The 17,061-nt window shown below is 38.8% G+C and overlaps 2 protein-coding genes across 8 annotated transcripts in view; one reads left to right on the forward strand and one right to left on the reverse strand.

Moving 5' to 3' along the window:
- Window positions 1-242: 242 nt before the first annotated feature.
- On the forward strand, window positions 243-11,574 carry LOC126371719 (zinc finger protein 585B-like). 2 transcript variants are annotated; one of them, XM_050017051.1, is made up of 9 exons: window positions 243-422; window positions 605-1,206; window positions 1,400-1,513; window positions 1,635-1,775; window positions 6,634-6,793; window positions 7,056-7,158; window positions 8,622-8,748; window positions 9,311-9,380; window positions 9,731-11,574. In XM_050017051.1, the coding sequence occupies exons 2-9, from the start codon at window positions 626-628 to the stop codon at window positions 10,118-10,120; spliced, it is 1,686 nt and encodes a 561-aa protein (XP_049873008.1). In that variant the 5' UTR covers window positions 243-422; window positions 605-625; the 3' UTR covers window positions 10,121-11,574. The 2 variants fall into 2 exon arrangements, with proteins under 2 accessions (XP_049873008.1, XP_049873009.1); XM_050017052.1 differs by having other exon boundaries at window positions 243-418.
- The window catches only part of LOC126371773 (protein yippee-like), a 157,546-nt gene continuing 152,045 nt past the window's right edge, over window positions 11,561-17,061 (reverse strand). For all 6 annotated transcript variants that reach the window (XM_050017134.1, XM_050017135.1, XM_050017138.1 and 3 more), the window contains 2 exons: window positions 16,934-17,042; window positions 11,561-15,730 (listed from right to left, as the gene is read on the reverse strand). In XM_050017134.1, coding sequence (XP_049873091.1) covers window positions 15,641-15,730; window positions 16,934-17,042 — 199 coding nt within the window. In that variant the 3' untranslated portion in view covers window positions 11,561-15,640. The remainder of the gene's footprint in view (window positions 15,731-16,933; window positions 17,043-17,061) is intronic.

Below are 17,061 nucleotides of genomic sequence, written 5' to 3' on the forward strand. Positions count from 1 at the left end.
TACGAAATTTAATTCTAGTTTTATAAAAATACCGGCATTACCGATTTTTTAACTCATAGTGCATTACAGCTCTATTGTAGCCATAGTAAAGGTAAAGCTAGTCCAGATATTCTCATAACTGCTTACATAGATAAAAATATGTCAAATATGTTGTCTAATACATTGATTAGTTTCAAAAGAATGTTAGTTATCTTTGATACTACAGTCGCATTGGATAATGTTAAAAAAAGTATTTCTCATGTTCAAACATTACCGACATTGAATTTTGTGGGCAAAGCCCAAGAGGCAAAGGAAATTTTCTTATTCCTGCTTGCATTACTTACTTATCATTCGTGAAGATTTCAATATTTACGCTCATAGTCGTAAATAGAATCATCTCTTGGCCTGTTTTGAAGTTTTTACCTTCGTGTACACATAAGTACGTAAGTAAATAGTATTTGTAACATTAAAGCAATTTTCTTCTCATTTTACATGATGGTGGCCGTCCGATGCAAGCTGACCTTTGCTTCTCTTGTCTCGAAAAAATGTATTCGAAAAGCAGCAAACATTCAAAATACTTTTGTACTTTGATGTATTTTATTAGGTTATTACCTTTTTATCATAGGGCCAGCGTAACACTTGCAACATGGAAGAGGATGATGATATTGTTGTTATTATTGTGGAAGACGGAAATGAGCCTAAATTCACAATGGACACGAGCGTTGAAATCAAGCAAGAAGTACTGGACGAAGAGGACGAAGATACAGGTTTGGTTGATGAAATAAATTACACGGAGGTGGAGCATCTTATACAGACAGCAGAGAAACATGGGCAGGTGGTCCCTATAGAGAATTTAAAGAATGAACTGCATATTGGGGAATTAAAGGAGGAACCTTTAAACACCGAGTATTTAGACGATTTCGAGAACGCCGATGCCGATGAAGACTACGAGCCGAATTATAATGATATTAGTGATGAGGAGTACATCAGTACAAAGTATAGAAGTACAGAAGAGCAAGACGAAGATATGGCTTTAAAACAGCCTCACCGTTATAAAATGCTGAAACCTAGCGAACAGAAGTCATTTGTTAAGGAACTGCGGGCGAATTACCCCGAGCTGAAAAGCGACAAGGAACTGTTGGTAGAGACTCTTTGTGAAATAATGAGGAATATCAAAGCTCCAAGTCCACCGAGAGACTATTTTATTATGAACGGCATTGATTTCGAGTAAGATTTCTTTCTATTTCACATTTTTTTTACTTCTTAAAAACATTATTAAATAAACCAATTGTCTTCTTTTATGAGAACCATTATCATGTTATTTCTTATCAGGGGGCTTATGTTTTCTCTCACCTATGAGATGAGCAATCAATACTTTTAATTTTTAATCAGGATTTTTTAGTATATTGGTATTTTTCAGATGTGTGATATGTGGAGCGTTAAATATATCTCAGCCGGCTGCATCACGACACTGGCAGGAGAAGCATGGCACGAGATACCTTGTGTGCTTTGCCTGCGGAGTGGATTTTAGAAGGTATGTGCATAGTAAATCATACTGATTATATTAATAGCATCGGTTTATAGAAGCTAATTTTATATGACGTCACAACAGTTTGTTTGTAGAAAGTGTAACCCAGTTTGTAATAATGTTGCAGCACAACAAACCTATATAAGCATGAGAAGAGATGTAACGCGCCGGATGCGGTAACAGTTCTGAAGGCGCGTGCTCTCTCACTCGGACGCAAAGGGCGCAGCCGACCATTCATGCCCAACCCAGAAGTTATTAAACTTAAAAAGTAAGTTTCTTTTTTTATATTTGCTAAATCTTCAATTGGATATACTGTCAAAACCTTGTACATACTTGGATGGCGCTCCGCGTCAATAAGAGTTTTCTAGAGTAAAAGTGTATAACCTCACGAGATTTTGTGTATAAAGTGTAGAACTAATCGAAGTGCAAGTGTACTAGTGTTATCCCAGTGTTACGCGTGCGAAATTCGATAAAATCTCAAAATCTGCGCAGTGCTCAGCTAAACTTTTAATTAACTACCCACAAAAATATTCATTATTATTTCTATTCCTTTCCACCCACCCTCTTTTCTCTGAACCTATCATTGTCACTATGACAAACGTCAGTCAAGTGACACCTTTTGTGTTGCCATAATAACCAAATTCCTACCAAAAGGATAAAAATGAGTGAAACATCGGCAAATAGCGAAGGAAACTGTCAAAAAGTTTACACACAACAAATTTTTCATCCTAGTTTCTTTGAAAAGAAAACAAATCCTCAGCTACTAGATAATCTTCCAACCGAGACAAACGCCAGTCAGTTAGCCTCGAACGATGTTGTAATAAGTAGCGACGATGAAGAAAAGCAACCACCTCCATGGCAACGACCACTCAGTAAGAAACGCAAAATGGGAGCAAACTCTTCTTCAGTTTCACCGTCTACTCAACCGAATGTGACTCAAACGTCTAATCGCTTTGATGGGCTACTCCTGGATCAAGATGAAAACACCCTGCTAAAACCCACTAGCAAACCTCCTCCAATTATTCTATACGGTATTGAAGACGTCAATGAACTGTCTAAGTGCCTAGAAACAGTCACAGACAAGAATAGCTTCAAGCTAAGGATCGTGAATAAAAATCTTCTTCGAATTCTTATAAATTCCACCGAGGAATACAAAAAAGTTATCTGCCTGATCAGAGAGAAAGGCCTTATTGGACACACCTTCACGAGAAAGGATTCTAAATGCTATAGAATAGTAATTAAAAACCTTCACTACACTACCCCACACTCAGCTATCATAGAAGAGATTGAAGCTTCAGGCAACAAAGTACGTGGTGAGGTAATAAACGCCCGTTACGGACCCAATAAAACTCCCACTTCCACGTTCTTCGTCAACCTAGAACCTAGCACAAATAACAAGGCAGTAAAGAATATAAAATACATATTTCACCAAGCAATTAAAATCGAAGACGCTCATAAGTCTAGGACAATAGTTCAATGTCAACGTTGTCAACAATATGGTCACTCAAAAAATAATTGCATGAGACCATATAGGTGTGTTAAGTGCGGTGAAGAACACAAAACTTCTGATTGTGCCAAGAAGGATCGGAACACCCCTGCAAAATGCGCTCTCTGTGGCTGTGACCACCCGGCTAACTACAAGGGCTGCGAAGTGTACAAACAAATCACCAATAGAAAGTCTATCAGTCGCTCTCAACAAAGGAATAACCCTACTGCTAGTGCAAAACTTAATACTTACTCTGAGACCCAAGATCTCATTAACAAAAATAAAAACAACAACAATTTGCAAATCAACCAAAACGAACCTCCTAAGAAACTGAATAAGTCCTATTCTGACGCACTCACAGGCAAACAAGAACCTCCGAACGACAACCAAAACCAATCCCAACAGAAATTAAATATTACCAACTTGCAAGATGTCCTCATACAACAAAGTCAAAAAATAGACCTCTTAATCCAACAAATAGGTACCCTTTTGGGACTTATAACAACTCTCGTCAGTAAACTAGTAAAATGACTACTCTACGTATTGCCGCGTGGAACATCAACGGACTTACCCCCAATATACTGGAACTTGAATCAGTTATAATTAACAACAATTTGGACATTGTACTTATCTCAGAATCACATGTTACCAAGGCGAACTGCGTCCGTATCACTGGATTCTGTGTCTATCTCACTCCTCACCCAGATGGAACAGCGCATGCTGGCTCTGCAATAATAATCAAGAAAAACATTAAACATCATCTCTTGGAATCATACATAACTGATCACATCCAAGCTACAACAGTTAGAGTGGAGGAACGAGCCGCTGCTTTTAATGTCTCAGCTGTTTACTGCCCGCCAAAGCACAAAATAACTGAGTCTGCTTTCTCGGATTTCTTTGATACACTCGGCAACCGCTTCGTAGCAGGAGGCGACTGGAACGCGAAGAATACATACTGGGGATCACGTATCACTACAACAAGAGGCCGAGCTCTGAAATCTTGTATGGAAAAAAATCGCTTACTACCTATATCATCTGGCAGTCCCACCTACTGGCCAACAGATCCAGAAAGAAAACCAGATTTAGTCGACTTTTTTGTAACAAAACATATCTGCCACATGTACACGTCCATCGAGCCAAGCCTAGATGGCTCATCAGACCACACACCCGTCATCTTGTGCATTTCATCATCAATCATTTATCGTTCTCCCATTCGCGAGAGCTTATACAACAAAAGAACAGACTGGCCATCCTTTCGTGACTATCTCGACAAACATCTCAACCTAAACATTTCTCTAAAATCTGAGCCTGAAATAGATGACGCCTGCGTTTGCCTAACTAATCTTATTCAAATCGCATTGTGGACTAATACTCCAATATATAACGCATCTAACCCATCCAAATCCAATGTACCCTCAGAAGTTAGGAGAAAAATATCAGAAAAAAGAAGACTAAGAAGAAACTGGCAGCAAAGTCACCACCCTGACGACAAAACAGCTCTTAACCGCGCCATAAAGGAATTGAAGGAATTGCTTCAAGAAACCGCAAATGAAACAGCAAAAGCCCATATTAATCAGTTGTCACTGAACGGAAATGGCAAATATTCACTGTGGAAGGCCACAAAATCCGAAAAATGTCCACAGCAATCATTCCCTCCGCTTAAAGTTGGTTCAACCTATGCTAGAACTGACTCTGAAAAATCAGAGGCCTTTGCCACCCACCTGGCATCGGTCTTCAAGCCAAATGCAACTGAGGGCGATAACTCGGACGTTGAAATAGACGATGTGCTTGCTCAAGATCTTCAGCTATGTCTGCCCCTTAAACCAGTCTCACCAAAAGAGCTTGCTGGGATAATATCTAAAATGAAAACCAATAAGGCGCCAGGGTTCGACCTTATAACTCCCACTGTACTAAAAGAACTCTCCAGGAAATGTCTTGTTTTTATTGCTACTCTCCTCAATGCCACGCTTAGAGTGGGATACTACCCAGCGCTCTGGAAAGTATCGGAGATTATCATGATCCATAAAGATGGAAAACCAGTTCACGAAACTGCTTCATATCGGCCTATTAGTCTTACACCTGTACTATCAAAGCTGTGGGAAAAAGTGTTCGTGTCGAGACTGAAAGTACTCATGGAAGACTCTCCGATCATCCCAAACCACCAGTTTGGATTTAGGCAGCGGCATTCTACTATAGAACAGGTTCACCGTGTCTATCAGAAAATTCGACAATGCTTTGAGAAGAAAGAGTACTGCTCAGCTGCATTCCTGGATGTACAACAGGCTTTCGATCGTGTTTGGCACAAGGGTCTGTTGTACAAGATAAGGACTCTTTTACCTCATTCAGTGTTTCCCATATTGAAATCATATTTGATGAACCGCATATTTTATGTGAGACAGGGAGATGCAAGATCACGACTCCATAAATGCCTCGCAGGGGTGCCCCAAGGATCAGTCCTAGGGCCTCTACTCTACAACATTTTCACATGTGACTTACCGCAGTCTCCTCGGGTAACCATTGCAACATTCGCCGACGACGCGGCATTTCTCTGCACCGACCCAGACAAAAGCACAGCTTCCTATTACCTCCAAAACCAACTGGATGCCACCGCCGCTTGGTTGAAAAAATGGAAAATTAAAGCTAGTGCTTCTAAGTCACACCACATAACATTCGCTCTCCGCAGAGGTGACTGTCCACTAGTGAAGTTAGGCCACGAACCACTCCCTCGGACAAACTGCGTAAAATACTTGGGATTCCACCTCGACCGACGGCTGACCTGGAGTGAACATATCACTCATAAAAGAAACACCATTAACAACCGTTTCCGGAACTTGCTTTGGCTGCTTGGCAGACAGTCAACCTTGTCGCTTCGCAACAAAGTCATGATTTACTGTGCTATCCTAAAACCTATCTGGTTGTACGGTATAGAAATTTGGTCAACTGCTAGCAAAAGCAACATTCAACGCATCCAACGTGTACAAAATAACATATTTAAAACAATTTGCAATTCACCCTGGTTCACCAGAATGGATGAATTGCACAGCTACCTAGAAATGCCTACTGTCGCTGAAGAAGCACAGCAGCGTAAAGCAGTACACAAGGAACACTTGGTCCACCATCCTAATCCTTTAGCCAACTCCCTCCTAACCTCTTGGGACATAAAAAGACTGAAACGTGCGAATGTACTTACAGACTAATGGACAATGCAGTGCTGGCTGTATAGTTCAAAACAGTGAAAATAACAGAACAAATCTGATAATAGTCTAGCGACTGATGGCAGATAACAAGGGAAAAAAAAAAAAAAAAAAAAAAAAAAAATCTTCAATGAGTATTTAGTGTAAGAAAAAAGTAAATAGACTTATAAAGTAAAGCCCTCTGCCTCTTTAGTCTGGTCACATAGTAAATGCCATCTGCAGCAAATCTACAAGAGATCATGTAAAAAAACATATTAAAAAAAAACAAATAGAGAAAGTGTTGACGGTGTAACAAGCTTAACCAGAAAGTGCCTATATATTGTTCACAAAGAAATAGTTATGGGTACAGATGTCTGTTTTTTAGTTTTGACAGTTATGCCGATGCGTTTTGAAGGGAATGGTGACGCCCCACATTCTCACCGCAATCCACAAATTGTTCTTTGCAGTAAAGTGCAGGCGGCCCGGCGTCGTTTCGCCTGTTCGCGCTGCCCCGCGGTGTACATCACGAAGGCCTCGCTACAGGCGCACGAGTACGTGCACAACGGCCTGCGCCCCTTCCGCTGCAAGCAGTGCTCCAGCGCATACACCTCGCGCTCCGCACTCTCCGTGAGTACTGAGAACACGATGGACGCTCAATTTCAAAAATATATTTATTCAATTCGTAATTGTTATACTCGAATCGACAGTTTTTACGAATTTGAATAAAGAAATATGTAATATAAGCGCGAGATTTCGTCACGTTTTTCTATGACGTCACAGGTTGCGTTTTCATACAAATTCCACAGTAACTTCATGTTTTGACTTTTAGTAAAAAGTAACTGATTTGACTAGTTGCAAACTAGCCTATTACGATATCGTTCCGTTGCAGCGTCACGCCTCCCGGCACTCGGACGTGCAGTATATCTGCGACCACTGCTCGCGACCCTTCAAGACCAAGACTGCCCTCATTGCGCACTTGGACACACATAGGCGTGAGTATTACAGTTGTAATTCATATATTAAACAATAAACTATACGTAATTACAGCAAAGGTTCAGTCAAAACAGCTTCTCTTTATCATCTTCCGTCCGGCTTTTTGGCGGGAACGTGAAAACATGGTTGTTTTCTTCATTCAATAAGTATAAGTGGTGTTTTGTGGTTAACAGCCTCGGTGGTCTAGTGGTTAGAGCGTTAGGCTCACGATCTGGAGGTCCGGGTTCGATTCCCGATGAGGACATTGTCGAAATCACTTTGTGAGACTGTCCTTTGTTTGGTAAGGACTTTTCAGGCTTGAATCACCTGATTGTCCGAAAAAGTAAAATGATTCCGTGCTTCGGAGGGCACGTTAAGCCGTTGGTCCCGGCTATTAGCCGTAAAAACACCTCCACTAACCCGCAGTGGAGCAGCGTGGTGGAGTATGCTCCATACCCCCTCCGGTTGATTGAGGGGAGGCCTGTGCCCAGCAGTGGGACGTATAAGGCAGTTTATGTATGGTGTTTTGTGGTTAATGATCGCATTAAGTTAGTCGGAAAACATTCGCGATAGTGTTATTATATCGAAATATTCAATAAACAATGTAGCATTTATATATTAACACATTTTTCTAAAGACACCCTAATATTAGGTTAACTGTGACCAGTTGTAATAATATATCCTGTCAGAATCAGAATCAGAATCATTTATTCAACGTAATTATCATGGATAAACTTGTTGAAGGTCAATGTAAAATTTTTGAATTTACGTCATTTCGCAAGGTGTTATGGCTGAGGAGAAGAAATGACAAGAAACTGCAACAGCAACACATCTTTTAAATCAATGAGGGTACATTACAAGTTATTTAATAACTAGAGGAACACATTCAATACCAGACATTTTTATCATTCAGGTAATCATTAATCTTATAATAGGCTTTTTTACATAAAGTAAGCTTCACGTGAGCTTTAAATCTGTTCTCTGACAAATTTAAAATATTATCTGGTATTTTATTGTAAAAACGTATACATAACCCCAAAAAAGATGAATTATCGTTTTTATCGTTTTTAAGAGGTGGTATAGTAACTTGAGTTAATAAAACATGTATATATATAATATTGTTGTGTGTGGGTATGTTTCTAGTATTAGTATATTTATTTATGTACCTATGAAGTACACAATTACCCAAATAATCAATACAAGTTCTTAGCCTATAATACCTAAATAAGAGCACTCTCAAAAACTTATTTGTTATTGGTGCATCGCTAATAGCGGAAACCAGAAGAAGAAAAATGAAATATAATACACAACTACTAATATACTTTTGATACATATGTACTATGTATCAAAAGTGACTGCAGATAGTTTCCTGATTATTAGTAGTTCTGCCCACCCCTTCGGGGAATACGGGCGTGAGTTTATGTATGTGTATGTATGTAATATAATATACTTATGTATATATTTGTTGCCGCGCCGGGGGCAGCGCTGCGCAAGTTCCCGTGCGAACTGTGCGGGCGCCGCTACGCGCAGAAGATGGCGCTGCAGCTGCACATCGACCGCGCGCACCTGCACCTGCCGCCGCCCTGCGCCTGCCAGATATGCCCCAAGAGGTAACTGTACAGTTTTATCAACTAACTATTTAGATGGTGTGCGGTGCGCTCGCCTAGCAGCTTCGCGTATCCCGTATTTGCTCGAAGGTACCCTGCCTGTCTCTAACGGTTGAACAAATATTTTACTGTGTAAGGCGGCCATCTTGTTTTTAGATAGAATTTTACCAAGGTTTAAATACGTTATTCTAAAAAAAATAATAATACAGGTGTCATATTTGAGCCAGGCTGTAATGTGTCTCCCTGATGCGGAGAACTTTTCGAATATTGGGATTATTTTTATATCCACACGTGCCGTATATCATTTTTATCCTCCGGGGAGTTTTCTGGGAGTGAGCAGCCATTTTGTCAGTGAGCCGAAGTCATCGCACTTCACGGCAAGACGCGGATAGGTGCGCGACGTTGCGTACCATTTCATATAAAGATTTATAAAATGCGATGACTTCGGCGCGTGCGTCCAGATGCACGTTCACCTTTCGAAGCCCCTACTGCATTTGATGTAGTGAGGATTAAGATATTTGTCTATAATGTTTTACGAGTACAAGTTCGAATGATTTTTTCACAGGTATCCGAGGATGTCGTTACTGAAAACACACATGTTGAAGGAACACGGAATGAACTTGATTACCCGTAATGTGAGTAGTTGTTTTGAAATTATATTTGATCGGTTTACCGACTTGTTCATGGCAGTAATCCTGAGCGCATTGTTAGAAAGAAAGTAAAATGTTTTATTTATATTAGCAAAGAGAACAATAACATTGCACCACGCCTGTATTTCTGATGGGGTAGGCAGAGGTTAATAAAACACCACAAACCTGCAGTGGAACTGCGTGGTGGAGTACTTAATTACTTATTGCCGAATATTTTTTCTTTCTTTCAAATTGACACAATCGCGCTGCCGGTAAATTATATATTTTGATCCGCTTCCAGCCAGCATTGAAGCAGAATGAGAAAATAATTTCTTAAATGTAACTGCCTTCCGCAGATGCTATACAAGTCCCTACCAACTCTGTCGGAGACGCAACTGAAGCAGGCTAAAATCGTGCTCAAATCCGAATCTGAGTACCCGGAGAAAATGACATACACCATAGAGGAGGTAGAACCACCGGCTGAAGAAACGGTTATCAACGAAGACGACAAAGAAGCTGTAATACAACAAATATTACAGTACCAGAGTAACGAAGCAAACAAGAAAGCAACGGTAGAAATCGAGGTAGAAGCTTTAGAAGTCGAACCCTCAAATATGCCAGAGGAAATTCAACAAGTGTTGTATGAAAATAGGGTTGAATTTGAAACTGCGCAACCTGACGCAGCTAAAACTAAAAAAGGCAGAGTGAAAAACAGAAAACAACACATAAAGGTCTTAAGTCAATAGTATATTTAATTCAAACTTGTCCAGAAAAATAAAATCCTGTGATAGAGGGCGCTTTGATCCCTTTTTTAATCTGTTAAACGATTACTGTAAAAAAATGTTCTTAATTTTGCCGCAAGATGGGGACGGTTTTTATATTTGTGGTCAAGTTTTAATTTATTTTACACTTTTTTTTTAATGTCCATAACAAATAAGTTGTAAATAGGTGTGATTCATTGACTTAGGTAGTCAAGCATGAAATTAAAATGTTAAGGTGTTCCAAGTTGAATGATTGAAAAGTGAAGTAATTTGATAAAATCGTTTTTTCTTATTGCAATATAAACCACTCGGCACTAGCAGACACTATCTTTAAAAAGTAAGCAGTTGTGACTTTGTTTACGATTGAACCGATCACCATAATGGCATAGAATAAAATACTATACTACGTATGGAACGGTAACTCTCCGCCCGAGGATAAAAACTAAAAGCTCAAATGTAGGCGGCAGCAATGTTGAGTGTTTCTAAATTTTGACAGTTCTCCATACTGTCCAGCTAAAATTCCTGTTAAATTGCTATAAAATGTGGAGCAACGTGGAGTGTATCCCGTCTGAAGAATGAGTTACGAAAAAGAAAGGTAGTTGGAAAAAGGCAGTTTTGATTTCAAAATTAGTTTTTCTAAGTTTTCTTCTTTCCGATCTTTAGGGAATAAATATAACACCATGATTTTGCAGCAAAGGATTATAGTGTAAAAATATAACCAAAACAATGTTTCTTTATTCAAATAGTATGGCGACTTCTGGTGGAAAATAGGCAGTTTTTATCCTCATTCGTATCAGGCGCCAACCTTAAAAGGGCCTTAAAAGGGCATAAGCCCCTGAAGAGTAAGTTGGAGAGCGCTCGGACTGCGTCTCACGTGACCGCGCGCAGCCTTCTCGATTCAAGTCTAAACTATGTTCGAAGGGGGGTGAGGTAAACCTAGCTCAGACGCTGGTGGGTAGTGCAGAGTCGCCGTTCCTTATCTATGACTATGCAAGACTTTCTTCTAGTTCACTTGAAAACAGACTAACATTAAAAAGGTGTGTGGTTGTGTGTTCTTTTTCAGCTCGGTTACATATATCTGGTGCTGTGAGCATCCAACAATCGTGGTTAGTCCAACAGTCTTTGCTAACTGGCCACGCGTTTTGTTGTTTCTCTTCTTTTCACATTTCTGATTGTAGTTTCGTTTATCTCTGTGAATTAATTTATTTTTAATTGCTTTCTGGTTGATTACGAAGGATTTGTTGTGCCAAAGTGGAATTTTAGATGTAAATAATAGGTGTTAAATGCACCATGAGTGACTTATAAATTCCTACACAAGAACTGATGATATTTTACGAGACATAATTGTTATGCAATAATACCTCTCTACGTATTTGTAAAATATAAATGAACTGTTCCAAACGTGATAAAAATAAAAGAACCAAGTTTAATACGAAAAAGTGTTTTATTACGCACTTATTATTTCAACCAAATGTTTACGAAATACTCATCTATAGCATAATGCATACACAATCGTTAGAAACACCACAAATTTATAATGCTTCGTTACATACTAGGAAAATACAAAAATATTAAGCGGTTTTTTTTTGGTGAACACCTAAATGGGATACCTTATAATTTATACGCGAAACATACAACGTACTTATGAAATGCACCATTTATAATCAGCTGACCTTGTTATACCTCGAGTCGGTCGGTTAACACTCCAAGACCGGGACGTCTCGATATACCTAAAACATGTACCTCGGAGGGGAACTAGCTATTTCAAATCCAAACGCGTTATACCTATTTAAGAATGTACTACAACGAAACAAGGGCCGAGCCACAACAACGTAACATCAACAAGACCTTAGCAGCTAAAGAAATGACATGTACTGACAAGCAACTTTACAAACATGGTGTAAGGCAATACACATTTTAGGCATATCTAAAACAGTGTTTGAGTAAGTGTTCGGGTGCATGTTTACAGCTAGGAAAAGCGCTTTTACTAATCTCGACAACAACACTTTAACCAACATCCATAACTAACATTAACGTTCTCCTCGCGAATACTGATCATTTTATCTTAACAGTGGTCCAAAAATATCTAATAGCGTCCCTAAACGACCAAGTAGAAAAATACTCTCACAGAAATCTAGCTTGATTTTAATTTTCTCACAATTTCTCTTTTTAAATATACTTTTTTTTGGTGTGTCGAACGGCGTCAAAGATAGGTAAATCGTAGGTCTAAGAGTGTTAAACTATACTACTATGACAATCTCAAATATCGACTTGTTGCATAATGTTCTTAATGAAAATATAATCACATTTACACTATGATATATCTGCGGTCCTATGAGCAAGTACAATACTACAGTTTTCAGACATTTACAGCCCAACTTTATAATTTTCATCACATTATAATTTACCTGACCGGTCAGTTATAATAAGTATACAGAATAGTTCAGAAGATTATGACTTCGCACTTTCAACAAAATTATGTAAATATTTTTATATTTCATTGAACCTGCCAGTCAGGTACATTACAACTTATTTTCCTAATTAACTGGGGTTTTAATCGCAGCTAGGACAGCCTCATTTTCATTGAACATTGTGCACCACAACATTATACCCTATGATAACAGGTAATACGATTACATTTAACAAACGAGTGAACTTGCAATGCGTTTTTTATCGATTAACCTTATCATATTACACTGAATATGTTCGATTTTAAAAGACGTATCTGTTACAGCTCGCACAGGACTGACGTCACAATATCTTTGCGTCTAACGCATATTTCGGACGGGCGTAGGTACATTTATGTGCGTTACTTATAATAAAACACGTGTACAACACTAGTTGTTATTCTGAATACATTTATTATTATTTCTAGATAGAAACGAAATGAATGTTGTCTATGCTTTATTTTTCCTTGAGATTTTTTAAGGAGAATATGCAGTACAATATTTAATTTTCCCGGTTTTATTTGAATTCAGAATCATTGAAACATTTATCCCGGAAAGTTTCAAGGGTGAATAGGGAATGTGTAAGTATGGATAAATTATGTTATAAATTATGTAGGACAATAGTTATAACTGTTTGCGGAACCATTAGTGTGCAAAATACGTTCTAACATACAAATACTTGACGGACTTTGATGTCATCGACATTTAAATATTCACCCATCTGCCACAATCTGTATCTTTACATCATGTAAATTAAATTATCTGTAACGCGTTTTTCTACGCCCATCCAAATGGCCCCTTAACAGAATTAATTCATCGTTGTTTCAAGTCAATTTTGTGCGAGCATTTGTGACGCAAATAAATAAATGAACCACTTCTGAGTTCAGCATAACTATTTGCGCCTGTTACAAAATAATAATGCATCAAATAAAATCTCATTCACATATAAATTCTGCATAACCAGAGATCAGCTTTAAGTACGATTTTTACTTACAAATGACCCCTGATAATAATTTACATGCGAAGAAAACACATTCGGAACGGTCACACCATTCGTTCGGTCGCGTAAAATCGTTACAAATACGTCTTTTATACATATTATTATATAGACACGTTGTCTTATACTAAACAAATCCGAAACTAGTAGCATACTAAGTTTTATTAGTTGTAAAAATAAATACTTATGCAGAGTGACATCTTTCTTTTAGCCGTTATGGCGTCAGTTGTTAGTGAGTAATAGATAAAGAGGCAAGCAAGGCTTTTCCTTATTACTTATTCCTTATTACTTAAAGGAGTGTAGAGCATAAACCACACAGGTCTGAGTGGATAATATATTAATACCTTATAATAAATGCTATGGTATAAGAAAACATTAATTTTTCGTTGACTTGGCATTACGTCTGCTTACAATTATTCATATTTCAGTTGCTTTCCAGACTAAAAAATATAAAAAAATATCACTCTGCACAATATAACGAGCGTCTTACATTGATTTTGTATTACATATTACATTATATTACACGTACATATGCTAGTGGCAGTTGACAACGCTCTGATAATATAGTATGCGACGGCAGATTTATACAATCACTGTATTAGGAGTAATATAAACTTTGCTCCTATATTTTCACACTATTTCATTTGTGATTTAAACCCAGTAATGATCTGGTGTGCCTGTGGCGCCATAATTACATAGAAAATAAATCAAGCGGACAAAATAACTAACTTTTGACAGATTAGTGACATTTCAGTCGATTGTCCCGCCATCTGTCGTTCGTTTGCATTTACTATTACATTCTTATGTTTGTGGATCCATAAAGACAGACAAATTACATTACTCCCTTTACATCCTTGTTATTTTTATCAATTAAATGATTATTGTTAGGTCGGACGTTAGTTCTTTAATGAAGTTACATGTCGGGCGACAGTACACAAATAATGCGGTGACGTACGGAAAGCAAACGACCAATTGACGTAAGGATAACCATAGAGACGAGAAGCTCATGCGACTTACACCGAGGTTACAATATTAAACGAAGTACCATGCAGTAAAGTAAATTATACGGGTAAATGTTCCACTAATACATTTCAATGGAAACAATAAATGAATAATAAAACCGTCCTATACTCCTAAACTTCATCTAAAAAATTAAAATAAACGTCCTCAGAATGCTCACTGGAGTACTGACTCCAACTAACAACTAGTGGTGTGTTCAACGACCAAATTAATTCACTGTTGACAACATTGTCAAATGTTCCTCATATTGAACGAAAGTACCGAAAATCTCAAAATATAAAGAGAGGAAAGCCGAAATAACGTCTCAATTAAAACTAAAAAAATCACTAAATCAGGCGCAAGTAAAATAAAATGAAAATCATTTCTCCATTGCTGGACCGCGTTTCGACTAGTTTCCTCACAAAATAAAAAAAAGCAAATTGTACAGCTGAAATCATTAGGAACATACATCTGACATTTCTGAGCAACTTCTTGAAAAAATCGTTCAAGAAATTCAAAATTCTATACTAACATACTTATCACAGGTTAAGGGGACAAGAGAAAGTATTAGTGTTCTCTCAATACAGTACGATGCAGTAAATGTATAAACTAAGACAACTTACGACGTAAGGGCGCCTGTCGCCAGGCGTCGTGACGGCGAAAATAACTCGTTCAAATTATAATTAGTATAAAATCTAAGCCCAGTGCCCCGCGGGCGGTTGAGATCGATAACTTATGTATAACGTTACATTACGTTGACTGGTGGTGCGCAAGCGCTGAAGCCGGCTAAAGTACGAAGAGCGCATAAGGCGTTGTGTCCACCGGCCGTCGATTCGGGGCGCTTCGGCCTTCGAATAATAACATTAGTGTGACAAAAATAGTTTGTCGAAGCGTTCCGAGCGGGCGGCGGTGGCGCGGAGGCTGAGGCTCGCGCGCCGCGGCCACTATCACGAGGGCTCGCGGCGGCGGCGCGGGCTCATGCCGGAACACACGTGCGGTATCGTAATTGACTCGCGCGGCACTGCACTGAGCGTCCGTCACCAGTCTATCACATGGCGCGGCCTAGTCCCAGCCGTTCTCCTTCACCATGTGAGCCAGTTCTATTATGAACTTGCCCTCTTTGTATTTCTGACTCGATTCAAACGCGTGCTCCTGGAATGAGAGAATAGAGTTCCATTACAATTTGCTCGGGAAAACCCACTCCAACTTAACAGAGACTGTCGAATTAAACGGCCTTCCTGCGTCCTATAAGTAGGCATTCAGATGAGTTGAGGAGGTGGATTCCAATGCACTTCCATTCCTCCTCATGAACCTTGGAAAATTGTTGAAGTGGAGATCAATATCATCCATAGGCATCGTCAGAAGTTCACCTACAGCTTTTCTTATATTTTTAATTAAAAAAAATAGAACAAATATTAGGTACCTATGTCGCATTAGACGCCATAACTTCTCAATCATGCCTGGTAATAAACAGCTTTGAACTTTCGATTACATTCTCTAGTTACTAACCAAATTAATACAGAGTGTCGTCGTTGTAAGTTCACAAGTTGACACTATCGAGTGACGTGAATAGTCAGGCAACGCGTTATCTAGAAAGGTCAGTAGGTTTGAGTTTGTACTACGGTTTTACTATTACTATTAATTTTTGATTTGTGTTTCTTGTCATTTTCCATTAGGAAATTATACGGTATATAAACTCGCTTGATAGTGCGCATCTTTGTTTCGATGACACGGGCTCATTGACTGCCGTCTGTTTTGGCGGATAAGCACTGGAGGTTAAATAGGTCACATTGAAGCAATTCATCTAAAAAAGGAAAATTGCTATTTGACAATAGTTAATAGCAATATTGTTTTTTTTTTAATGATTTGCTTCGACGTGGCGTTTTTCAAAGACTAGTTATCTGTTAGTTAGTTAGGTGTAGATGTTTGTTTCCTGGTAGTGCTTGTCTGGAAGAAATTGCTCTAGTGCAATAAGGCCACCCAAGTTATACTGTATCCTTGTGTGCAATTAAGTGTATTTGATATGATTTCATTTATCAGCCAGTGTGTGTTGGCTGGATTCTAGTAAATAGTTATATTATTCAGACTGTACTCTCGTAACCAATCGAGAGTCAGTCTAACAAAGTAGATAATTGTGAGATTGTCATCACCGGGAATCGAACCTAGAACATCATATTTTCTCTGTCGTACTTTCCGCCCCTTTTTCAGGGAAGTAGGCACTGACGAAAATGGTATACTAAAAGGGCGATGCTATGCGTCAAAAAAGAGAAAGAAGGATTACGGTGACATTCTAGAACTCTCTGGTTGCGGTGTTTGTTTATGCGATGTGACATGTCACACTATGTTCATTCTTACATATTTCCATCCGAGCATGGTTTTGCAGCACTCGCAGTAGATGTCTGCAACGGCGTGGAGCCCCGTCAGCAACACGCGCTCCTCCGCCTGTCCGCACCCCACGTTTACTCTGAAATATCACAAATTTA

This window comes from Pectinophora gossypiella, chromosome 13, assembly GCF_024362695.1.
Source record: "Pectinophora gossypiella chromosome 13, ilPecGoss1.1, whole genome shotgun sequence".
NCBI classification, from domain to species: Eukaryota; Metazoa; Arthropoda; class Insecta; order Lepidoptera; family Gelechiidae; genus Pectinophora; species Pectinophora gossypiella.